The sequence below is a fragment of the Nerophis ophidion genome, linkage group LG29 (genome assembly GCF_033978795.1).
Source record: "Nerophis ophidion isolate RoL-2023_Sa linkage group LG29, RoL_Noph_v1.0, whole genome shotgun sequence".
In the NCBI taxonomy this organism is placed as follows: Eukaryota; Metazoa; Chordata; class Actinopteri; order Syngnathiformes; family Syngnathidae; genus Nerophis; species Nerophis ophidion.
Genome location: NC_084639.1, coordinates 27401076 through 27427084, shown reverse-complemented (window position 1 = coordinate 27427084; position 26009 = coordinate 27401076). Strand labels below are relative to the sequence as shown.

At 39.0% G+C, this 26009-nt stretch overlaps 2 protein-coding genes across 3 annotated transcripts in view; both read left to right on the top strand.

The window, feature by feature from the left end:
• The window catches only part of pdgfc (platelet derived growth factor c), an 83742-nt gene extending 65712 nt beyond the window's left edge, over window positions 1-18030 (top strand). For both annotated transcript variants that reach the window (XM_061891696.1, XM_061891695.1), the window contains exons 4-6: window positions 15241-15439; window positions 15502-15722; window positions 17529-18030. In XM_061891696.1, the coding sequence (XP_061747680.1) occupies window positions 15241-15439; window positions 15502-15722; window positions 17529-17648 (540 nt within the window). In that variant the 3' untranslated portion in view covers window positions 17649-18030. The remainder of the gene's footprint in view (window positions 1-15240; window positions 15440-15501; window positions 15723-17528) is intronic.
• Window positions 18031-21843: 3813 nt separating this feature from the next.
• On the top strand, window positions 21844-23592 carry LOC133546070 (piggyBac transposable element-derived protein 4-like). The gene has a single exon (XM_061891901.1). The coding sequence runs from the start codon at window positions 21844-21846 to the stop codon at window positions 23590-23592; it is 1749 nt and encodes a 582-aa protein (XP_061747885.1).
• Window positions 23593-26009: the final 2417 nt, after the last annotated feature.

Genomic DNA, 26009 nt, shown 5'->3' with positions numbered 1-26009 from the left:
TGGAAAGTCTTGACAAGCCAAATGTTCTTGTTCTATAGGCAGATAATTTTTCTTAGTTTCAATAAAATACCCCTATTTTTTGTTCTGGTTTGGGAAAAAACTAAAATTTTTGCAGTGTGGGAGACAGACCTTTCTGCTCTGCCGCTCCCAGTTTGTGGAACGCTCTCCCTGACCATCTGAGGGCACCACACACTGGATGGCTTAAAAACAAAAACGCCTTTTTTTTTTTTTTAGATATTTCTAGTTCTAGTTTTTATTTTTATTATCTTTTGATCTATTTTTTTTATACACAGTAGCACTTTGAGGTTTTTTGCTCAATAGAAAGTGCTCTTTACAAATAAAATCTAGTATTACTATTAGTTCCGGTCGGACACTTTTTCACGGGACACATTTCTGGTGTTGTTGTTTCCGGATGAGGAGATACTGCTCAGTTATTTCAATCAATCTAATTTCTTTAATGCTGACGGGCCCGTGCATACTGTTTGGGCTGAACTTAAGCATATCACTTAGCGGAGGAAAAGAAACTAACAAGGTTTGACTTTGAATTAAAGTCTGAATGTCATTGAAACAGTTATCTCCATCTTTTGACACTTCTTCCACTCCCGTCCTTGCACGCTACACCGCTACAACAAAGATGACGGGGAGAAGACGCTGTCGAAATGGAGGCACATAAAAAAGACCGCCCACAAAATGGCACATCCTAAAGAGATTGTCAGAAAGCGGCTTAAAGATGATGTGTAAAACATCATCTATACAACATTTCTAGCAAATAACCACCATTAAATGTTATGTAGACCACAAGGAAGTCTTTTACATTTAGAAAAGAAAAGTAATAATATGACTCCTTTGATGCTCCTTATATATGAAAAAATATTTTTTATAAATTGAAAATTCCAGGAAATACGGTATATACGAAATGCTTAATAAAATGTAAATATCTGAATTTCCCCCAGGGATCAATAAAGTACTTTCTGTTCTATTCTATTCTATTCTATTCTATTCTAAAGTGTGAAAATGTAAACACAGAGAAACCTGAGAAGAAGATTTTTCCGAGCCAACTCGACAGTTAATGCTATTCCCTGATTGGCTGTCACTCCCACTCCTAGTAAAATAAGCTTACAAATCTACAGGATTGATGTTTAAATGTACAGCGTATGCTGTCATCTAGTGATCAAATCAATAGGATTCTTGCAAAGAGAACCCTAAAGGCGGCTGAGCTGGGTATGTTATTATTTGCATGTGAGCTGCGTGTCCAATCTGAATTATGATTCCATTCCACTTCATAAACGAGCCGAGGCCAGAAACAACAACATTCCATCTCCTAATTGGCAATTAAACGTCTCTGTTTCGTGCCTAAAATGTTTCCGTGACAAATTGACGACAATTTAGCTCGTCGGAGGAACCGCAATGCTTTTTTATTCTGCCCATCGAGCTGCAAAGGAACCAAATTGGCTCATACGTTTTTATTTATTGACTTTTTTGTTGTCAGAAAAGAGGATTATTTATTTGGATTTTTTTTTTTTCTGACAATGTCAACCTCGGCGTGAGAAAAGTGCAATGTATTGGTTTTCTGCCCCCAGGTAATCAAGGTGTTATTGTTCCACATAAAAGCCGAGCGGTCTCATCCAGTGGCCCTGACCCCCACCTGGCTTCTATTCAGAGCCTGAAATGAAAGTGGGAATTAAGAGATAGAAAAGGCCTTCTTTTGTCCGTCCTTCTCTTATCATGTTTTATCCTCCCCTGGAAGTAATATCCTCTCCTAATGTGGTCCTTACACCGACCATTTTGCTCTATATTTAGCTCATGTGGAATGCGAATTTTACACTTTTATAGCGTGTCCCTCCAGTGAGAAGACTGACCTTTGACCTTTCTAAGACTAGCAGAGGACAGGAAAGTTGCTCAGCTGTCATTTATAACAATAGAAAAGACACAATGTAAATAATAGTGGATCACAGCCTAAAAAAATATGTGATAACACCAAAAATGTCATGCAGCTGAGGTCTAATTGTGTAAGATAAATAATAGTACAACAAATTGATCATAGATGCTGTCGTCGGGCAGAAATTACAAAGCAATTAAAAGTTGACTAAAATCAGCATTACAGCATAACAGCCTTACCAGTGAAATTTAAGTATTTATTTTTTTATTATGTATATATATATATATATACATATATATAAACCCTGTTTCCATATGAGTTGGGAAATTGTGTTAGATGTAAATAAAAACGGAATACAATGATTTGCAAATCATTTTCAAGCCATATTCAGTTGAATATGCTACAAAGACAACATATTTGATGTTCAAACTGATAAACATTTTTTTTTGCAAATAATCATCAACTATAGAATCTGATGCCAGCAACGCGTGACAAAGAAGTTGGGAAAGGTGGCAATAAATACCGATAATGTTGAGGAATGCTCATCAAACACTTATTTGGAACATCCCATAGTAGTGTTGGCTAATTGGGAACAGGTGGGTGCCATTATTGGGTATAAAAGCAGCTTCCATGAAATGTTAAGTAATTCACAAACAAGGATGGGGTGAGGTTCACCACTTTGTAAGCAAATTGTCGAACGGTTTTAGAACAACATTTCTCAAAAAGCTATTGCAAGGAATTTAGGGATTTTACCATCTACGGTCCATAAAATCATCAAAAGTTCAGAGAATCTGGAGAAATCACTGCACGTAAGCAATGATATTACAGACCTTTGATCCCTCAGGCGGTACTGCATAAAAAAACGACATCCGTGTGTAAAGGATATCACTACATGGGCTCAGGAACACTACATAAAACCACTGTCAGTAACTACAGTTGGTCGTTACATCTGTAAGTGCAAGTTAAAACTCTACTATGCAAAGCGAAAGCCATTTATCAACAACACCCAGGAACACCGCCGTCTTCGCTGGGCCCGAGCTCATCTATGATGGACTGATGCAAAGTGGAAAATTGTTCTGTGGTCTGACGAGTCCACATTTCAAATTATATTTGGAAACTGTGGATGTGGTGTCCTCTGGAACAAAGAGGAAAATAACCATCCGGATTGTTATAGGCATGTGTGATGGTGTGGGGGTGCATTAGTGCCCAAGGCATGGGTAACTTACACATCTGTGAAGTCACCATTAATGCTGAAAGGTACATACAGGTTTTGGAGCAACATATGTTGTCATCCAAGCAACGTTATCATTGACGCCCCTGCTTTTTTCAGCAAAACAATGCCAAGACACGTGTTACAACAGCGTGGCTTCGTAGTAAAAGAGTGCGGGTACTAGACTGGCTTGCCTGTAGTCCAGACATGTCTCCCATCGAAAACGTGTGGTGCATTATGAAGCGTAAAACACAACAACGGACTGTTGAACGACTAAAGCTCTACATAAAACAAGATTGGGAAAGAATTCCACTTTCAAAGCTTCAACAATTAGTTTCCTCAGTTGCCAAAAGTTTTTTGAGTGTTGTTAAAAGAAAAGGTGACGTAACACAGTGGTGAACATGCCCTTTCCCAACTACTTTGGCATGTGTTGCAGCCAAAAAATTAATCATTAATTATCATTTGCAAAAAAAAATAAAGTGTAATAGTTTGAACATCAAATATCTTGTCTTTGTAGTGCATTCAACTGAATATGGGTTGAAAAGGATTTGCAAATCATTGTATTTCGTTTATATTTACATCTAACACAATTTCCCAAGTCATATGGAAACTGGGTTTGTATATATATATATATATATATATATATATATATATATATATATATATATATACACACATGCACGTATATATGCATATATATATATATATATATATATACACACACACACACACACATATATATATATATATATATATATATATATATATATATATATATATATATATATATAAATATATATATATATACACACACATACACACACACATATATATACACAAGTGAGAGTAAAAAGTATTTGTTCCCTTGCTGAATTTGTTGGTTTGCCCACTAATAAAGACTTGATCATTCCATACTTTTAATGGTAGATGTATTTAAACATGGAGAGACAGGATATCAAAACGAAAATCCAGAAAATAACTTTCAAGAATATATTTTAATTAATTTGTATTTCATTGAGGGAAATAAGTATTTGATCCCTCTAGACAAAAGCAGTTAATACTTGGTGGCAAAGCCTTTGTTTGCAAGCACAGCGGTCAGACGTTTGTGGTAGTTGACCACATGGTTAGCACACATATCAGGGGGAAGTTTGGCCCACTCTTCTTTGCAGATCCTCTCGAGATCATTCAGGTTGGTGGGCTGTCGCTTGGCTACTCGGACCTTCAGCTCCCTCCATAGATTTTCAATAGGCCACTCCATGGTTCTTCTTGAGCCACTCCTTTGTTTCCTTTGCTGTATGCTTTGGATGGTTGTCATGTTGGAAGACCCAACCACAGCCCATTTTCAGGTTCCTGGCAGGGGGGAGGAGGTTGTCCCTCAGGACTGCACGGTACATGCCTCCATCCATCTTCCCACTGATGCGGTGTAGTAGCCCTGTGCCCTTGGCAGAGAAACACCCCCAAAACATAACGCTTCCACGTCCATGCTTGATGGTGGGCACAGTGTTCTTTGGGTCATAGGCAGCATTTTTCTTTCTCCACACACCACGTGTAGAGTTTAGGCCAAATAGTTCAATTTTGGTCTGGTCTGACCATAGAACCTTCTCCCAATCACTTTGTGCATCTTTGAGGTGATCATTGGCATACTTTAGGCGGGCCTCCACATGTGCCTTCTTAAGCAGGGGTAGCTTTCGGACACTGCAGGATTTTAACCCATTCCGTCGCAAAGTGTTGCCAACTGTTTTCCTGGTGACTGTGGTCCCAGCTGCCTTGAGGTCATTCACTAACTCCTGCTGAGTGCTCGCAGGACCATTTCTCACAGTTCTCATGATCATTGCAACCCCACCAGGTGAAATCTTCTGCGGAGCACCAAATCGAGGTCTGTTGATGGTCATGTTATACTTTTTAAATTTTCTAACAGTTGCCCCAATGGTTGTTACTTTGATTCCCAGCATCTTGCTAATGTTTTTGTAGCCCATTCCAGATTTGTGCAGGTCAACAATCCTGTCTCTGAAGTCCTGAGAGAGTTCTTTTGTCTTACCCATGTTGGAGAGCTTGGAATCTGTCTGAGTCTCTGATCAGGTGTCTTTTATACAGGTGATTAGTTAGAACAGGTGTCTTCAATTTCCAGGTTGATTGGGAGTGTCTAACTGCTCTGTGAAAGCCAGAAATCCTAATGCACACTAGGGGATCAAATACTTTTTTCCCTCAATGAAATACAAATCAATTAAAATATATTCCTTAAAGTTATTTTCTAGATTTTCTTTTTGATATTCTATCTCACCATGTTTAAATACATCTACCATTAAAAGTATAGAATGATCATGTCTTTATTAGTTGGCAAACCAACAAAATCAGCAAGGGATCAAATACTTTTTACTCTCACTAAATATATATATATATATATATATATATATATATATATATATATATATATATATATATATATATATATATATATATATATATATATATGTATACATACACACATATATATGTGTGTACATATATATATATATATATATATATATATTCTTATGTTTTGGACACTCGGGTGAAGAGAGGGACTGAACTTTCAACTGATCACCATCTGGTGGTGAGTTGGGTCAGACGGCGGGGATAAACCTCTGGACAGACCTGTCACACCCAAACATGTAGTGCGGGTGAACTGGGAACGTTTGGAGGAGTCGTCTGTCTGGAGGGACTTCAATGACTTCTCTACCATCCCGGTGTAGGTGGGGGACGTTGAACAGGAATGGGCAATATTCAAAGTCTCTATTGCTAAACCTGCGTATTTTTTTTTGTGGTCACCTTTATTTAGAAAAGTACCGAAAATTATCAAAATAATTTTAGTACTGGTACAGGTACCAAAAAATTGCTATTGTTACAACACTAACAGGTACAGGTCGCTATGTTCTGGCACGGGATAGCAGGTTGCGCTGGCTTAAAAAGACAGGAGGGCTCATCAGCGACAGGTGTGTAGCTTGCTGATTGGCGATTAAAGGCTGCCGCTTGCTGCAGCCGGAGTAGCGAGCGCCCAGCGTGGCGCACCGAAGAATGCGCAATGGGGTTGTTAAGAAAAATCCATAAAATAGCCGCACCTTTGTATAAGTTCAAAGCGTAGAAAAAAAGTAGCAGCTTATAGATCCGGATTGATTGATTGATTGATACTTTTATTAGTAGATTGCACAGTACAGTACATATTCTGTACAATTGACCACTAAATGGTAACACCCCAATAAGTTTTTCAACTTGTTTCTATGTAACGGAATTGTTACATAGAAATGTACAGTAAACCATGATGGGAAGATCCCTACTGTAGTATCCGTGTGTTGTTATTCCTGGCATGTAAACATCTGCCGTGTAGCGAGGTATGCAGTAGAAGTATTCAAGTGCCTTTAAGAGGCCCAGCTCCACAATATTTGCTCTCCCGGCTCCTCTTTGAAGACGCCGCAGTGGAACAGCGGCGCTCTGTTCCCAGCTACCAGCGCCCCGCTTTTATATTTGAAGAAGTGAAACATTCCTCCCCACCACTTCCACGGGGTTGAGAGAAAATAAGCGGCGGTCTGTAATTGACAGGAAGACATTTTGGCAAGCCGGGTTGTTAAAACACGGCGAGATGCTTGAAGTCGGCCAACACCACACGAGCCCAACGGTGACTTTTCTCACGTGAATTCTCAATGAAGTTGGGTTTTTTTTGTGTTACTAAAGAGGGGGAATCCCGGGAAATCTTCGCCCATTCCCGTTTCAAAGACTGTTTTCACTCCAAGCTTGAGTGCGCAGGAGAGAGAAGACTTTATTTCACGCACAATAGACTTTGTGGCTTGGTGGAAGCCAGGAAGTGCTTTGGGAGTGCATGACAAAGGCGAGATTGTTATCCAGATGCATCCTAATAGGCAATTTCCCCATTAATCTGTCATTTCAGCCGGCAGAAATAAACGCACGCTCTTTGGCCGCCGTGCTCATCCGACCTGGAATGCTTTCTGACTCCCGCTAGATCGGTGCAATCACATCTTCCACCTGCTTCCTTTATGCAAAGTCACTTTCTTATTGGGAATTATAACATCTGCTGCTGACTCAGCTCGTTTACTCTGTGACAGGGAGGAAAAAGACCAGAATTAGATCAAATTCTGACAGGCTTGTCCCTAACAGTTTTGGTCTATGTCTTAGTTTTTCCTCTGCGTTTGTCTTTATTTCCTTTTCAGCACTCTTATTTTGGTTCTGTTTCCTGTTTGTCTCCCTGAGTGCTGTGTAACCCTCAGCTGTGGCTGATTGGCACCTGGCCACACCTGAGATCAATCAGCCAGCCACTATTTAAGACCTGTTTTCTCCTCCAGTCAGGGCTGGATTATTGTTGTGTCAATGTCATTTTCTACTTGTCATTCCTACTGGTCGTGTGAATGCAGCGTAGCGGTAAGCTATATTTGGTAGATGTTTTGTAGCTTACTGTTTTTTGTTCCCTGCTTCGGTTTTATTTTTTATTATACAAGTACGACTTCTGTTTGCCTGTTCGCTACCCGCTAGCTTTCACGCTAAGCTCCTGTTCGTTATTTTCTTGCTCCCAGGCTAGCTCCTTTTGTTTGATTATCCGCCTTGTGCGCGCTTTGTGTTTGTACCCTTTCGGTTTTGTTTTTGTCTCAGTATCTTTATCAAATCATGTTTACTTACCAAATGCCTGCCTCCTTCTCTGCATCATGGGGTTCAACATTAACTAACCCTGACAAATTCTCCTCAAACTTTTGACAGACATTGCACCAGGGCCTAAAGCAAGGGTCTCAAACTCAATTAACCTGGGGCCTAAAGGATGCAGAAACTGGGTGAGGCTGGGCCACAAGAAAATATTTCTTAAAAAGTCTAACTTGCACTTTTTAATGAATTCACCGTCTATGAATGGCTTTCCCGCCCTAGCAACATACTTGCCAACCCTCACAATTTTTTCCGGGAGACTCCCGAATCTCAGTGCACTTCCTGACAATCTACCGGTGCAACCATTCTCCCAAATTTTTCCCGAGAGTTAGGGCTGCTAGGTGTTCCGGGTATTTGTTCTGTTGTGTTTATGTTGTGTTACGGTGCGGATGTTTTCCTGAAATGTGTTTGTCATTCTTGTTTGGTGTGGGTTCACAGTGTGGTGCATGTGTGTAACAGTGTAGCTGTTGATCAAATATGTCTTGCAATAACTTACAAGCGTCTTTAAAAGCGAGGTACGACCTAAACCTGGGCTTGCACGCTGTTAGTGCAGGATGTAGGTGGCGCGAAAGACAGTGCCATCATGGCACCCCCTGAATATTGTTGGTTGGGAGAAATCGACAGGAATTCTAGAGGATGGGTCCCCTGAATTTCAGGGGTTTCCCGGGAAAATTGGGAGCGTTGGCAAGTAAAGTATGACGCTGTAAAGCGCCGTTCGCGGGCCGCACTAGCATTAAATTGTCATATCAAGGTGCGGGCCGCAAAATAACGTCTCCCTGGCCGCAATTGGCCCGCGGGCCGCATGTTTGAGTACTCCTGGCCTAAAGACTTCAGTCGCAATCAAAAGTTTACATACACTTGTAAAAAAAATCATGTCATGGCTGTCTTGAGTCTCCAATCATTTCTACAACTCTTATTTTTTGTGATGGGGTGATTGGAGCACATACTTGGCCAAACAGCTCCATTCTTGTTTCATCTGACCACAGAACTTTCTTCCAGAATAGGCCTGGGAAATTATTTTGACTTGGGGGCAACATTTAGAGAAAAAAATGTGTCTAGGGGGGCAGTATATCTAGTTGTAGGAACATTAATACAAAACCTCACAGTAATGTATGATTGAATGCTACAAAACGTTATGAGGGACCGCCTTAAAAACGTAATGGAATTTTTACATTTTTCTATGAACGATAAAACACTGAATATTGACAACATATGAACGTCACACCCCTTTTCGATCGACATATTTTACAATCAACAAAAACGCAACAAAAATGCAACAAACAGTGAAATATGAATGCGAAGGATACACAATAAACCCACCTACAATCTGATACATCTATTTGCTGAATATCAGATACAACAGGAATATCTCTTAAGCAACTAAAACAATAATATATATTTGGTTTTACACTGTATTGAAAAAAAATTGAAAAATAATTTTACCTTTGCAAGCTCATGATATTATTGGCTAAGTTTTATATTCATAAATTTAAGTTTCTCAATACCCGGCCTGTTTTTTGTGCCTTTACAAAAGATTTAAAACTGTACATTAAAACTCTACCTCTAACAACCAAAAAGCTGTGAAAATGATAATGCTGTGTTCCAAATTTAAGTTATTTACTGAGATTGAGTGAGCCTATGGCTTTGCACTTTGTTTTATATATATATTTTTTTGCATTCTATTTGAGTTACTTTGAATTTACAACCCCCTGGCGCTGTTTTGTACGGTGTTTATACTGTTTTGTACTGGTTTTGTACTTAATTTGATTATTATTTTCAACTGTTTATAAATGTTGAAATTTATAAAATAAAGGTTTATATAAAATAAAAATAAAAATTAAAATTTAAAAGTGTGCAATTAATCATGTGACCGCCTGGCTGTGTTTGATTGGTGAAACGGAGTCAAACGTCACCAGTGACTGCATTTGATTGGTGAAACGGAGTCAAACGTCACCAGTGACTGCATTTGATTGGTGAAACGCAGGCATGTGATAGATCCTACTTTGAAGGTCTGTCCGACAAACCAAAACAAACAAAGCGTGCATCAACAGATCCATAAAAATCAGTAGCGAGCTGAATGTAGATAAATGGAGTGGAGTAAAAGTAGCGTTTCTTCTCTATAAATATACTCAAGTAAAAGTAAAAGTGTGTTGCGTTAAAACTACTCCTAGAAGTACGATTTATCCCAAAAGTTACTCAAGTAGATGTAACGGAGTAAATCTAGCGCGTTACTACCCACTTCTGGGTATAAGTAGCGTTATACTTTTCTAATTTGAAAAAAGAATCCAAACCTATTAAAATGCAACCTGGATTTTCAAACCCCTCTGTTTGCGAACGTTTTGGTACTGATACTGATAAAGCATCCCACTATGCCCATCACCCTCATAAATAATATGTGATTACTTTCCGGAAGTTTTAGGTGGAAAACTAGCGCTTCGTTGTCAAGGTGACGCGTCCTTCCTAATTGCTTTCAATTACACGTGCCAGCCGCCACAGTGTGTGTATTTTTATTTATTTTTTATTTTTTTAAAAAGCGCCAAGCTTTCACTTCGTCCTTAAATCTTTCTTCTGCCGCTGAAGGATTGCTTTGCTCGGCTTCTCCCTCCCGCTAATTGGCGGGGTATCTCGCCGTCAAAATTCATAGGCTGTTAATGACTTCCAGTCGGCGCTGCCGGACTCTGCCAAGGCTGCGGATAATTTGCTGCTACTGTAAACGCGCTGCCAAGAGCCCACGTTCCCGTCTATTTATCTCCGCCGGGCTCCTTAACGAGGAGTGCTCGTTAGCGCACAGATGTGCTTCACGTGTTGCTGCTTGAAGCTGCGAGGAGGTGCGGACAACATCCAGAGGTTTACCTTTGTTCAACTTGGCAGTGGATTTGTCTGAAGTAGCAATAAACTAAAAAAGGCCGGACGTGTTTAAATATACAAGGTTTAGGGTGCTTGGACGAAGATTGTTTGTTGCACCAATCAGATCAACAATAAATGTATCCAATGATCAGATTTTATGCGTCACCCCGAAAGAAATTACCGCATTTTTTGGACTATAAGGCTTACATGTCCCTTGGCAAGTTTCACTGCAAAAAGGCGCTTTTGGTAGCCATCCACAAGCTTCTGCTTACATTTTTCACCACTAAATTGCTGCAGGTCAGCTAAATGTGTTGCTTTTCTGACATGGACTTGTTTCTTCAGCATTGTCCACACCCTTAAGTCAAGACTTTGGGAAGGCCATACTAAAACCTTCATACTAGCCTGATTTAGCCATTCCTTTACCACTTTTGAGGTGTGTTTGGGGTCATTGTCCTGTTGGAACACCCAACTGCGCCCAAGACCCAACCTCTAGGCCATGGGTGCCAAATTTTGCCCGCCGTGTAATTTCATTTGGCCCTTGAGGTAATATCAAATTAAGATTAGAGCTGGCCCGCTGGTATCATACAGCGCCGATGCCTCTGTAACACTGCATTCACCGCTGATACTCATACTTGCCAACCCTCACGATTTTTCCGTGAGACTCCCAAAGTTCAGTGCCCCTCCCGAAAATCTCCCGGGACAACCATTCTTCCGAATTTCTCCCGATTACCACCCGGACAGCAATATTGGAGGCGTGCCTTGAAGGCACTGCATTTAGCGTCCTCTACAGCCTGTCGTCACGTCCGCTTTTCCGCCATACAAACAACGTGCCGGCCCAGTCACATAATATATGCGGCTTTAACACACACAAGCCATAAGGGTCACGCTGAGGGTGGCCATATAAATAACTTTTAACACTTTTACAAATATGCGCCACACCAAACAAGAATGACAAACACATTTCGGGAGAACATCCGCACCGTAGCACAACATAAACTCAACAAAATAAATACCTAGAACCCCTTGCAGCACTAACTCTTCCGGGACGCTACAATATAAATCCCCGCTACCACCAAACCCCGCTCCTCCCTCCCAATTTGTATTTAAATTTTATTTGATACGCCATTATTTTTTAATCATTATTATAATTTGAAACTCAATTTTGCATGTGACTATAAAGTTATATAAGCCTTGCTTGTTTAATATTCACTGCAAAACTTGTTTGAGTCCCTGTTAAAAGGTTAATTTGTTCAACATTGGCCCGCGGCTTTGTTCAGTTTTAAAATTTGGTCCACTCTGTATTTGAGTTTGACACCCCTGCTCTAGGCTGATGATTTTAGCTTGTCCTGAACAATTTGGAGGTAATCCTACTTTTTCATTGTCCCATTTAAAGCAGCAGTTCCATTGGCAGCAAAAGAGGCCCAGAGCATAATACTACCACCACCATGCTTGACGGTAGGTGTGGTGTTCCTTGGATTAAAGGCCTCACCTTTTCTCCTCCAAACATATTGCTGGGTATTGTGGCCAAACAGCTCCATTTTTGTTTTGTCTGACATCACATGGACAAAGATAAGACCTTCTGGAGGAAAGTTCTGTGGTCTGATGTGCTCACATTTTCAGTTGAGCCATAATAAATTTATAAAAGAAGCAAACTTCATGAATGTTTTTTGTGAGCAACAATTGTGTACTCTAATCACTCTATCACAACAAAATAAGAGTTGTAGAAATGATTGGCAACTTAAGACAGCCATGACATCATGTTCTTTACATGTGTATTTACTTTTGACCACCACTGTATAAAAAGATTTTGTAAAAATCATAGGACGTTGGTACATGTATATCAGTTATTTTTACAACAATGACTTCATGACAAAATGAGGACAGATGCAGTTGGTGTTTGAGGTCCATGTCGTCATCGCTTATGACTCACCGCTGTTTTTGTACTGCATGTACAAAAATAACACAGTACTGTAAATGAATTAGTGGTATGATATTTTTATTCAACATAAATACCTGACCTCATTTTACCACGTTGTGTTTAACTAATGTCACGCATCTGGACCTAAGTAGAGCTTTTAACCACTATAATGACCTTTTTTTGGTCTGTTCTTTACAAAAAATGTATTTTTTCCCTGAGGCTGAAAGGAAATATCAGGCTGCCATGTTGTTGTTGTTTTTTCCTTCCATAAGCTGTGTTTTTGTTGTGTCACAATGGCGCCTCCTAGCTGTCAGTCACATGAGATTAGCGAGCGGTCGACACGCCGGCACAAGACTGAAAGCTTCAACGGATTAACTTCCTGTCGCATTTTGGGAAGACAACAGCATCAGTCTTTGTGCTGAGTAGCCAGGACGTCTGCTGCCACACATGCAGTGTAACAAGAGTCATGATAATAATAATAATAATTATTATTATTATTATTATTATTAGTAGTAGTAGTAGGAATTATTATTATTTTTTTTATTATTACATTAATATTATTATTGTTATTATTATTAAAAGTATTATTATTATCATAATAACAACAAAAACAATAATAATAATAAAAATAACTATGGTAATAATGGTAATTGTTATTAATGTTATTATTATCATAATAATAACAATAACAACAACTATAACATCAACAATAATAATAAAAATAGTTATTATTATTATTATTATCACTGTAGTAATCATAATAATTATCTCAATAATAATAACAAATTACTTAAATTAGTCTGAATAATGTTAGTAGAGTAATTATATTAATAGGAATAAAATTAATACTCATGTTACTGAATATTTGAAATTGAAATACTCAACTGCAGAAAGTACCAGTTATTAGGGATAAGGCATTTATTAAGGAAAATTCATTTTTACATATTTTCTATATTTTTTTTCATTCATAGTTAACTCAAAATGAATGGCATTAAAAAAATATATGTATTTTTCATTCATTTTTTATTAGGATTTGATTTGGAATCGTAATTTGGAATGTGAATTGATGCAAAAGGTGAACATGCTAGGCTATAGGCTACTAGGAGCTATCAGCTACACAACAGCTAAGCGCACAATGACACACAAGCTATCCATATTTATTTATCATTGAACAATAAAACACCATTTTTGTCAATATAAACAGTGGTTTACCTGTGTGTGATATCATGTGCGATACAAGCAGTCCTGCACTGTATGTACTTGTGTGTGATATCATGTGCGATACAAACAGACCTGCACTGTATTTACTTGTGTGTGATATCATGTGCAATACAAGCAGTCCTGCACTGTATTTACTTGTGTGTGATATCATGTGCGATACAAGCCATCCTTTACTTGTGCAAAGCTGGACAGCCAGTTAACATCAAAATGTCCTCTAATATAAACATTTTGTTTTCTATTTTGCTAAATTATTATGACTATTGCGATTACATTTCAGTTAACTTTGAACGATATGCGATTAAATATTGTAATTGTTTGACAGCCCTAAAATAACGACAACAATTGTTTTATTTTCTTTAATTATATCTATTTTTCAATCATTTATTTTTTTTATTATTAAGATTTATTTCAATTTATTTAATTGTTAGGCTATAGGCTACTAGGAGCTAGCAGCTACACAACAGCTAAGCGCACAATGACACACAAGCTATCTATACTTATTAATCATTGAACAATAAACCAACATTTTTGTCAATACAAACAAGTATCAAATAATTATAGTGGCATATTATTCACACATGCAGAAGGCAGAAGTGTATTAGAACGCATCCAGTAACAAACGTGTCCGCATCATGCAAATTACTGCCTCGGAAATCCATTAATTTAATGATGTATTGTGACCACTTGGTGTCGTCAGAACAATAATTACCACCCCAGTTCAACTTAAAGACAGCATAAGTCCATTCTCGGTGTTTAATTATAGATTTCGTAACGGTGGTTTACCTTTCTGTGATATCATGTGCGATACAAGCAGTCCTGCACTGTATTTACTTGTGTGTGATATCATGTGCGATACAAGCCATCCTTTACTTGTGCAAAGCTGGACAGCCAGTTAACATCTAAATGTCCTCTAATATGAACATTTTGTTTTCTATTTTGCTAAATTATTATGACTATTGCGATTACATTTCAGTTAACTTTGAACGATATGCGATTAAATATTGTAATCGTTTGACAGCCCTAAAATAACGACAACAAATGTTTAATTTTCTTTAATTATATCTATTTTTCAATCATTTATTTTTTATTAGTATTAAGATTTATTTTAATTTATTTAATTGCTAGGCTATAGGCTACTAGGAACTAGCAGCTACACAACAGCTAAGCACACAATGACACACAAGCTATCCATACTTATTAATCATTGAACAATAAAACAACATTTTTGTCAATATAAACAAGTATCAAATAATTATAGTGGCATATTATTCACACATGCAGAGGGCAGAAGTGTATTAGAACGCATCCAGTAACAAACGTGTCCGCATCATGCAAGTTACTGCCTCGGAAATCCATTCATTTAATGATATATTTTGAACTTGGTGTCGTCAGAACAATAATTACCACCCCAGTTCAACTTAAAGACAGCATAAGTCCATTCTAGGGGTTTAATAATAGATGTTGTGGTTGTTTATCTTTCAGGTTCCAGAAGCCCCAGCTGTGCTGCCGCTTTCCCAGCAGGACATCCAGGACCTGTCTGCTGCCGTGTCGGGTCTGAGGACCGTGGAGGAGGTGATGAAGTACTTGGAACCGGAGCGCTGGCAGCTGGACATGGAGGACTTGTACAAACCAACGTGGCACGTGCTGGGGAAGTCCTTCATCCACAACAAGAAGGCCAGAGGTGCGCGTCCGGGTTTTACTGATCAGTCCGGACCGGTTCTGATGGGGTTTTTGCTTCTTCAGGAGGGGTGGACCTCAACCTGCTGCGGGAGGAGGCTCAGCTCTACAGCTGCACGCCCAGGAACTTCTCTGCGTCTTTGCGCGAGGAGCTGAGGAGGACCGACGCCATCTTCTGGCCCAGCTGCCTCCTGGTGAGGCGCTGCGGCGGAAACTGTGCCTGTTGCTCGCAGCGCTGCTACGACTGTCAGTGCGTGCCTGCCAGGACCGCCAAGAAGTACCACCAGGTGAAAAGATCATTGGTAGCACCAGAGGTGAAAAGGATGCTGTTGGCAGTGCAAAATAAGCCATCAAAATACATTTATGTCATATTTTCTCACATAAATACATATCTTTCTTCATGGAAAAGTGGATCAAGTCATGAATATTAGAATTAAAGATGCTCCAAGATGTCATATATACAAAAGCTGAAAGCAGTGAAGTTGTCACAATGTGTAAATGGTAAATAAAAAGAGAATAAAACTCATATTCAATTGAATAAACTGCAAAGACAAGATATTTCATCTTCACACTGACAAACTTTGTTGTTTTTTGCAAATAATCATGAACTTAGAATTTAATGGCAGCAACACATTGCAAAAAAGGCATTTTTACCAGTGTGTTACATGGCCTTTTCTTTTAAAACCACTCAGTAAAGGATTGGGAACTGAAGAGACACATTTTTGAAGTGGAATTATTTCCCATTCTTGCTTGATTTACAGCTTAAGTTGTTCAACAGTCTCCTGCCTCATATTTTATTTAGCCTTTACACATTTTCAATGGGAGACAGGTCTGGACTACAGGCAGGCCAGTCTAGTACCCGCACTCTTTTACTATGAAGACATGCTGTTGTAACACGTGGCTTGGCATCGTCTTGCTGAAATAAGCAGGGGCGTCCATGATAACAACATAAGTTGCTCCAAAAGCATTAATGGTGCCTTCACAGATGTGTAAGTTACCCATGCCTTGGGCACTAATACACCCCCATACCATCACACATGCTGACTTTTACACTTTGCACCTAGAACAATCCGGATGATTCTTTCATGACGTCCACAGTTTCCAAAAACTTTTTGAAATGTGGACTCGTCAGACCACAGAACATTTTTCCACTTTGCATCAGTCCATCTTAGATGAGCTCGGGCCCAGCGAAGCCGGTGGCGTTTCTGGGTGTTGTTGATAAATGGCATTGGCTTTGCAAAGTTGAGTTTTAACTTGCACTTACAGATGTAGCGACAAACTGTAGTTACTGACAGTGGTTTTCTGAAGTGTTCCTGAGCCCTTGCGGTGATAGCCTTTACACGCTGATGTGGCTTTTTGATGCAGTAGCGCCTGAGGAATCCAAGGTCGTGGGCATTCAATGTTACATGCAGGGATTTCTCTAATTCTCTCAACCTTTTGATGACAGTACGGAGCAGAAATGGTAAAATCCCTAAATTCCTTGCAATAGCTGCTTGAGAAATGTTGTTCTTAAACAATTTGCTCAGGCATTTGTTGACAAAGTGGTGACCCTCGCCCCGTCCTTGTTTGTGAATGAGTGAGCATTTCATGGAAGCTGCTTTTATAGCCAATCATGGCACCCACCTGTTCCCAATTAGCCTGTTCACCTGTGGGATGTTCCACATAAGTCTGTGACGAGCATTCCTCAGCTTTCTCACTCTTTTTTGCCACTTGTGCCAGCTTTTTTGAAACATGTTGCAGGCATCAAATTCCAAATGACCTAATATTTATTCTGTTTTTATTTACCATTTACACAACGTGACAACTTCACTGGTTTTGGGGTTCGTACTTTGCATGCTGGTCGACAACCACCATGTATCCCAGTTGGCATCTTTATTCGTAAACGTTGTCAAATTTGGGTTTCATCAATTCTCTCGGTGTGAGAATATGTTTAAGGACCATGAAAAGGCATCATAATGAACCCTAGACGCCCAAACCGAACCCCGCCAGGCATCCTCCAGTCGTTTATTGGTTCTGTAGAGTCAAAAGTTTGTGGACGTTGCTTTTGAGCGAGAAGTTGTCCAGATAAATGTGTTGTGTTTGCCGGTGGCCAGGTTCTGCTGCTGAAGCACAGAAGTGGAGGTCGAGGCCTTCAGAAGTCCATGACTGACGTGACCTTGGAGCACCACGAGGAGTGCGCCTGCGTGTGCAAAGACCAGGTCGGACACCTTTAGCCGTCGCACCGATCGGGCGAATCGTGCTCAACGTCAACAAAGAGCCGAAGACGAAAAATGGACTTTCTGTCGTCAACAATAACAGATCTTTTTTTTTGTTTGTTTTTTTTTTGCTAATGACACCAAATGGTTGCGTGTAAATATTCACTTTCTTTGTTTTCTACCAAAGAGTCCTTGTTTCTACTATTTATTGCTATTTACTTTGCAGACCTGACACATTACTAGGACACACGTCCAGTGTTTGTACAGTAAGACTCCGTTTACTCTTTCTTCTTTTTTTTTTATTTTTTATTTCATCTTCACTTATTTATCTCGGATTCCCTGCAGCAACTCTTCGTGTATTTTATGGTACGCAAGTTCTGAAATAAAGTTTTTCATTTCTTCTCGTGATACCATAACTGCACATCGAAACGACAGTAAAAATATATCTAAATATTATCACGCATCCGTTAGTCAGTTGTCAAACATGAACTTTGATTTTAATCTTAACATTTTATTTTTCTATGTTTAATGTTTAATATATTTTTCGGGATTTCAAACGATTTTAATTGTATTTTTAATTCATTACATTTATTTATTGAATTAAATGCTTTGTCAAATGTAATATTTACTCAACTTAAGTAGCACGTAACATAATAAACTAGTTGGTTTTTACACTTCCAATATATTTAAATAAAATGTATTTTTTTAAATGTTTTAAAATGCACAAGTTTTTTTAAATGACTTATTTGACGTATTTCTGAGTAATTCTGTCAAATTTCTCCCCAAAATTCTCAACCTCTAAGATAAGGTGTTTCATCACACGTTTTAATTATTCAAAAGATCAGTATTTTAATGTTGACTGGTATGTTAAAAAAGTCATTTTTTAATTGAAAAGATTTGTTAGATGTTTAAACATGTTATGTTTGACATATTTAAGATATTCTTCAATCCTCTGTGAGCCTCCTTTCATCACTATTTTTAGTTTTTATAGTTTTATTTTTATCTTAGTCAATGAAATAAAAAATATTTTTTTAAATATTTATGTTTAAAATATAAAACTATTAATTTGTTTATTATAGTACTTTAATGATTTTTCAAAATGTGCCACATAATTCTCAAAAAAGCTGTTAAATTTGACGCTTCATGAAAAATATAAATTTTGTCAATAATTTTGACAGGTGACATATCTAATTATTGCTGAAACTAAGATGTTTGTATCTAAAATATTAAAAAAATGTTTATATTCATGAAATGTAAGTTTTAACATACTACAAAAAATATCAAATTTGCAGACAAAAACTGCTGTATCACGCTGTACATTTTTTTTTAAATATTGCTGTTATTTTACCTAGAAAAAGAAGTTATTTAACATGAAAGAAAATCTAACAAAAAATATGGAGTAATACTTAGTATAGGAAATAACTTAATGATCAAAAAGAAGTATGAAATATAACAAAAGAAAAAATATATTAACAAAAAAAAAGACTTTTTATAATAACTAAAAGACAAAAATATATCAAAAGAAAAAATATATTAATAGAAGAAAATACATTTTTATAATTATAATTAAAATATATATCAAAAGAAAAATATAACAAAAAAAAAGAAGAGTTATTTTTTAATAATCATAATTAAAAGAAAAAATGTATCAAAAGAAAAAATATATTCAGAGAAAAAAAACACGTTTTATAATTATATTAAACGAAAAAAATGATTTGGTTTGATTTAATATATATATTTTTTCATTTGTTTATGAAATGTAATTTTTAATCAGTTTAAAAACAAAAAATGATTAATTAAATTTGCCGTAACATTTTCAAACCTGTAAATTTGGTGTTTCATCACAAATGTTGTTTTTTGTTGTTGTTGTTGTTAGAATAACTCCTAAATATTTCAATTAATAATTTATTAAACCAACATTAATTTTATATCAAATGTCGTTTTTAATCTAATGCATTAAATAATTAGATTTGACAAATATTCCATGAAATTAATATATATTTATCAATATTTATTTAGGAAACGATGAGAGGTGTTGTTTCATTGAAGAGTGTGTGTCATCCTGCAGCATCAGCTGACTCATCAATAATTCCCCACTTGTCATTTCACGCTGCTTTCCTCTCTAATTCTTCTCATCTCACTCCTGCCAGCCATGTTTGATACGCCAGATGCGTCTGCTGCAAAAATACATCATCATTCATCACCACCATCATCATCACCGTCAGCCTGCGACTCAACTGGGAGACTCCATGTGACACAAAATGGACTTTTATTGTGAAAGGTCATCACCTCGCCAACATTTCAATCAATCAATCAATCAATGTTTACTTATATAGCCCTAAATCACTAGTGTCTCAAAGGGCTGCACAAACCACCACGACATCCTCGGTAGGCCCACATAAGGGCAAGGAAAATTCACACCCAGTGGGACATCGGTGACAATAATGACCTAGTGGGACGTCGGTGACAATAATGACTATGAGAACCTTAGAGAGGAGGAAAGCAATGGATGTCGAGCGGGTCTAACATGATACTGTGAAAGTTCAATCCACAATGGATCCAACACAGTCGCAAGAGTCCAGTCCAAAGCGGGTCCAACTCAGCAGAGAGAGTCCCGTTCACAGCGGAGCCACCAGGAAACCATCCCAAGCGGAGGCGGATCAGCAGCGCAGAGATGTCCCCAGCCGATACACAGGCAAGCAGTACATGGCCACCGGATCGGACCGGACCCCCTCCACAGGGGAGAGTGGGACATAGAAGAAAAAGAAAAGAAACAGCAGATCAACTGGTCTAAAAAGGGAGTCTATTTAAAGGCTACAGTATACAAATGAGTTTTAAGGTGAGACTTAAATGCTTCTACTGAGGTGGTATCTCGAACTGTTACCGGGAGGGCATTCCAGAGTACTGGAGCCCGAACGGAAAACGCTCTATAGCCCGCAGACTTTTTTGGGGCTTTGGGGATCACTAACAAGCCGGAGTCCTTTGAACGCAGATTTCTTGCCGGGACATATGGTACAATACAATCGGCAAGATAGGATGGAGCTAGACCGTGTAGTATTTTATACGTAAGTAGTAAAACCTTAAAGTCACATCTTAAGCGCACAGGAAGCCAGTGCAGGTGAGCCAGTATAGGTATATATGTATGTATATATGTATATAAAGGTATATACAGTATAGGTATATATGTATGTATATATGTATATAAAGGTATATACAGTACAGGCGTAATGTGATCAAACTTTCTTGTTCTTGTCAAAAGTCTAGCAGCCGCATTTTGTACCAACTGTAATCTTTTAATGCTAGACATGGGGAGACCCGAAAATAATACGTTACAGTAGTCGAGGCGAGACGTAACAAACGCATGGATAATGATCTCAGCGTCTTTAGTGGACAGAATGGAGCGAATTTTAGCGATATTACGGAGATGAAAGAAGGCCGTTTTAGTAACGCTTTTAATGTGTGCCTCAAAGGAGAGAGTTGGGTCGAAGATAATACCCAGATTCTTTACCGTGTCGCCTTGTTTAATTGTTTGGTTGTCAAATGTTAGAGTTGTATTATTAAATAGAGTTCGGTGTCTAGCAGGACCGATAATCAGCATTTCCGTTTTTTTGGCGTTGAGTTGCAAAAAGTTAGCGGACATCCATTGTTTAATTTCATCAACCCTTAGATGCATAAGTGGGTCAAAAATGACCCGGTGAGGTTGTTTTCTTGAAATATCTTTGTAATGAAAATTTTTTAACATTTCATATTCCAGGTATTCCTCAAAAAACATGTTTTTGACATAATTCCATTTACATTTCTAACTTACCTTTTAAAAATTTTAAGAAATTTTAGTTTTTGTACTACTACCCCAAGCTTCCATAAGTGGGTCACAAATGACCCGCATGCATTTTCTTTGGAATCCAATGGGAACCTTCAATTTTTATCAGCTGTGGCTGTCTGGAATAAATAAATTGTGGACCACACGGACTATATCAGAAGTTTGACCCTTCAGGAAGACTATTTTACACAGCAAGAGCTGATACATGTAAGTATTATTGTCATACAGTATTGTGTGTGTGTGTGTGTCTTTCATGACTTATTCACTGCTTTTATTTATCAACGGATTAGCCTAGTTTATAACTAGCTAAAACTAGTGTGTATGTGTGTGTAAGTGAGTGCTACATATTGGTCTATTGAAAATATTACTCTCATGTTTCTTCATCAAGGTGTCATGGCTGCTAGATACACAGTTGAAATGGTCCTACAGATGCTGGATGATGGAGAGGCAGTAACGGGGTTGGACTCAGAGTCTGAAATTTCTGATGATGAGGACCCAGACAATTGTCCAGGTGGCAGTGGCAGTCGTCCACCTGGAAATCCAACTGAACAGGATCAATCTGACTCAGAAGATTCCTCTTCGGTGTCCTCTGAAGAACAAAATATCATTTCCAACAGAATGAGTCGGAAGGGCTCTTACTGGAGCGAGTTACCTCCCACCCAGGGTAGAACACAGAGCCACAATATCATCAGAAGTCGGTCAGGGCCTGCAGAAGGGCTTAGCATCACTGTCTCACCAAAAGATGCATGGGAGCTCTTTATCACTGATGATATAATACAAGAGGTGATGAAGTGCACAAACTTGGAAGGACGGAGAGTAGCAACAGCTAGAAGAAAAGAATGGACAAATATCACTAAAGATGAATTCATGGCCTTCATTGGATTGACCCTGCTTGCAGGAAGTGAGAAGAACTGGGATGTTTCAGTCCGTGAGCTTTTTGGGAGTCCTCTACATAATCCCATGTACAAGGCCACTATGGCTGTTGGAAGATTTGAAGACATTCGCCGTACCTTGCGCTTCGATGATAAGAGGACCAGAGCCTTCCGACTGGAAACAGACCATATGGCAGCCTTCCGCTATGTATGGGACCTGTTCCTGGTCAACTGCAGACAGCGATTCATCCCCAGTGATTGTGTCACTGTGGACGAACAGCTTGTGCCATTCAGGGGTAGGTGCAAGTTCTTACAGTACATGCCAAGCAAGTCCGCCAAGTATGGCCTAAAGATCTTCTGGGTTTGTGATGCACGCATCCCCTATGCAATAAATGGTATAGTTTACACAGGGAGACAACCAGGTGAAGAAGTTCAGAAGAATATGGGGGAAAACATTGTCAAGCAGTTGTGTGGTAGATTTAGAAACACAGGTCGCAACATCACAATGGATAACTTTTTCACCAGTGTGCCTCTTGCACAGCATCTTCTAGAGAAGGATCTCACTATTGTGGGGACTCTACGTCTGAACAAGCCAGACATCTCTCCTCTGATGAAGCCTTCCAAGTCCAGGGAGGTTCACAGCACAGAGTTTGGATTCAACAACAGCCTTACTATTGTCAGCTATGTCAGAAAGAAAGCAAAAGCTGTTGTGCTCCTGAGCACGATGCACCACGACAAAGTAGTGGATGAAAATAGCAGAAAGAAAAAAACAGAAGTGATCACATTTTACAACAAGACGAAAGGAGGTGTAGACACCACTGACCAGATGGTTGGAACCTACACCTGCAAGCGCCAAACACAGAGGTGGCCCATGGTGTTGTGGTACAACATAATTGACATCGCCACCCTGAATTCCTACACCTTTTTCACGGCTCAGCACCCAGATTTCAAGAGCGGCATCACCAATGCACGACGGATCTTCCTCAAAGAGCTGTCAAAGGAGCTTGTCACCCCACACATGAGGAGTCGACTGGAAGGCTGCCCCCAACTGCAAACCCCGATTATTGAAGCAATGGAAAGGTGTGGGGTGACAAAAGCCAAAATCCAGCCACAGGAGAGAAGCAGACAGGGCCAACCAAAGAGAAAGAGGTGTCAGATCTGCCCAAGTAACAAAGATCGCAAAGTTAACAACAGTTGTGGGAAATGCAATGTACCTGTGTGCAATGATCGCAGCCAGAAACAGGTAGTTTGTCTGAACTGCATACAATGATGAGACAAGGCAAAACAGGCAAAAGAAAGAGGAACTGTCAATGACTGGACATACATACACACATGCACACACAATGGATGTTCACATGTTTTCTACTGCTGTTCTGGGTAATTTTGTTTTAAATTGTGAAGAAGAAAAGTGAAGAATAAAGATATTTCAAACATGAAATCATTCTTGTGTGGTCCTAAATATATTACAAAATATTATACAAGTGATTATTCTTCACCAAAATGACAACAAATGGCATGAAAACACGTTGATTCTAACATGGGTCATTTTTGACCCACTTGTGGAAGAGTGTAGGGTCCAGTCACTCGTGCATCTAAGGGTTAAGACACGCCTCCAGCTGACTACAATCCGGCGTGTTGGTCAGCTTTAGGGGCATGTAGAGTTGGGTGTCATCAGCATAACAGTGAAAGCTAACACCGTATTTGCGTATGATGTCACCTAGCGGCAGCATGTAGATGCTGAAGAGTGCAGGGCCAAGGACCGAACCCTGGGGAACTCCACACGTTACCTTAACGTAGTCCGAGGTCACATTGTTATGGGAGACACACTGCATCCTATCAGTAAGATAAGAGTTAAACCAAGACAGGGCTAAGTCTGACATACCGATTCGTGTTTTGATACGTTCTAATAAAATATTATGATCGACGGTATCGAAAGCAGCGCTAAGATCGAGGAGCAGCAACATAGATGACGCATCAGAATCCATCGTTAGCAATAGATCATTAGTCATTTTTGCGAGGGCTGTCTCCGTCGAGTGATTTGCCCTGAAACCGGATTGAAAGGTTTCACATAGATTGTTAGACGCTAAGTGTTCATTTAACTGCTCCGCAACAATTTTTTCGAGGATTTTTGAAATAAAGGGAAGGTGAGACACCGGTCGGTAGTTTACCATGAGGTCAGGATCGAGGTTAGGTCTTTTAAGAAGAGGATGAATAACCGCTTTTTTGAATGCTAGGGGAACAGTGCCCGAGGAAAGTGATAAGTTTATAATATTTAGCACTGATGGACCTAATAATACAAAGAGCTCCTTGATCAGTTTCCCAGGAAGAGGGTCAAGTAAACATGTTGTTTGTTTTATTCCATTTACACGTTGTAACAATTCCTCTAATGTTATTTCCTCAAAACGAGAGAAACTATTTTGGAGGGCAGTATCCGCCGTATATACAATCGTGTCAGTGTTAATAGAACCCCGTTGTAGCTGGGACGCATTGTCTTTAATCTCCTTTCTAATGATTTCAATTTTCTTACTAAAGAATTGCATAAAGTCATCAGCTGAGTGGGTGGAGCTACTGGAAGGAGTCCCTTGTTGGGTTAGCGATGCTACCGTACTAAACAAAAATTTAGGATCGTTTTTATTATGGTGGATGAGATTTGAGTAATAATTAGCTTTAGCTAAGGTAAGCATGCGTTTATAAGTTATTAAACCATCACTCCATGCTTGATGGTGCACCTCAAGTTTAGTCGTGCGCCATTTGCGTTCCAGCTTTCTGCATAATAATTTCTGAGCTCTAGTTTCTTCTGTAAACCACGGGGTGCGCTTTTTTGGAGCCTTTTTTAACTTTAGCGGTGCTATGTTATCAATGGTTTCGCGCAGGGCGTCGTTAAAGTTGTTAGTGAGGTTATCAATAGAGCCCACATACTTTGGGAATGGTGCCATTACCGAGGGCAGTAGGTCAGCAAGAGTTGTCGTTGTGGCCGTATTAATGTTGCGGCTGCTATAGCAGTTATTATTATTATTAGTTTGACGAACATGCGTCTGAACCTCGAATTTTATAAGGTAATGATCGGACAATACTTTAGTATACGGGAGTATCGTAACTTTGGAAGCGGTGATACCCCTGACAAGCACTAGGTCTATCGTATTACCGTTGCGATGCGTGGGTTCATTTATTATTTGTGTGAGACCACAGCTATCAATTATACTCTGGAGCGCTACGCACGGTGGGTCCGATGGGGTATTCATGTGGATATTAAAGTCCCCCATTATGATTATATTATCGGCGTGTGTCACTAGATCAGCAACGAACTCTGAGAATTCATTGATAAAGTCCGAACAGGGCCCTGGGGGGCGGTAGATAACAGCCAGGTGTAGAGGCAGCGGTGTGACAGACCTCATAGTAAGCACCTCAAACGATTTATATTTATTATTTATATTAGGACTAAGGTTAAAGTTTTCGTTGTATATTAGTGCGACCCCCCCACCCCTTTTAAGCGGACGGGCAATATGCGCATGTGTAAAGTTAGGAGGACATGCTTCATTTAGCGCAAAAAAGTCGTTTGGTTTAAGCCAGGTTTCGCTGAGACCGATGACGTTAAGATTGTTGTCTCTGATGATATCATTAACTAACAACGTTTTGGGAGACAATGATCTTATGTTTAAAAAACCTACATTATAGGTAGTGGGCTGT

Coding starts and splice junctions, on each gene's coding strand:
- LOC133546070 (XM_061891901.1), top strand. CDS start 21,844: ATGGCTGCTAGATACACAGTTGAAATGGTCCTACAGATGCTGGATGAT.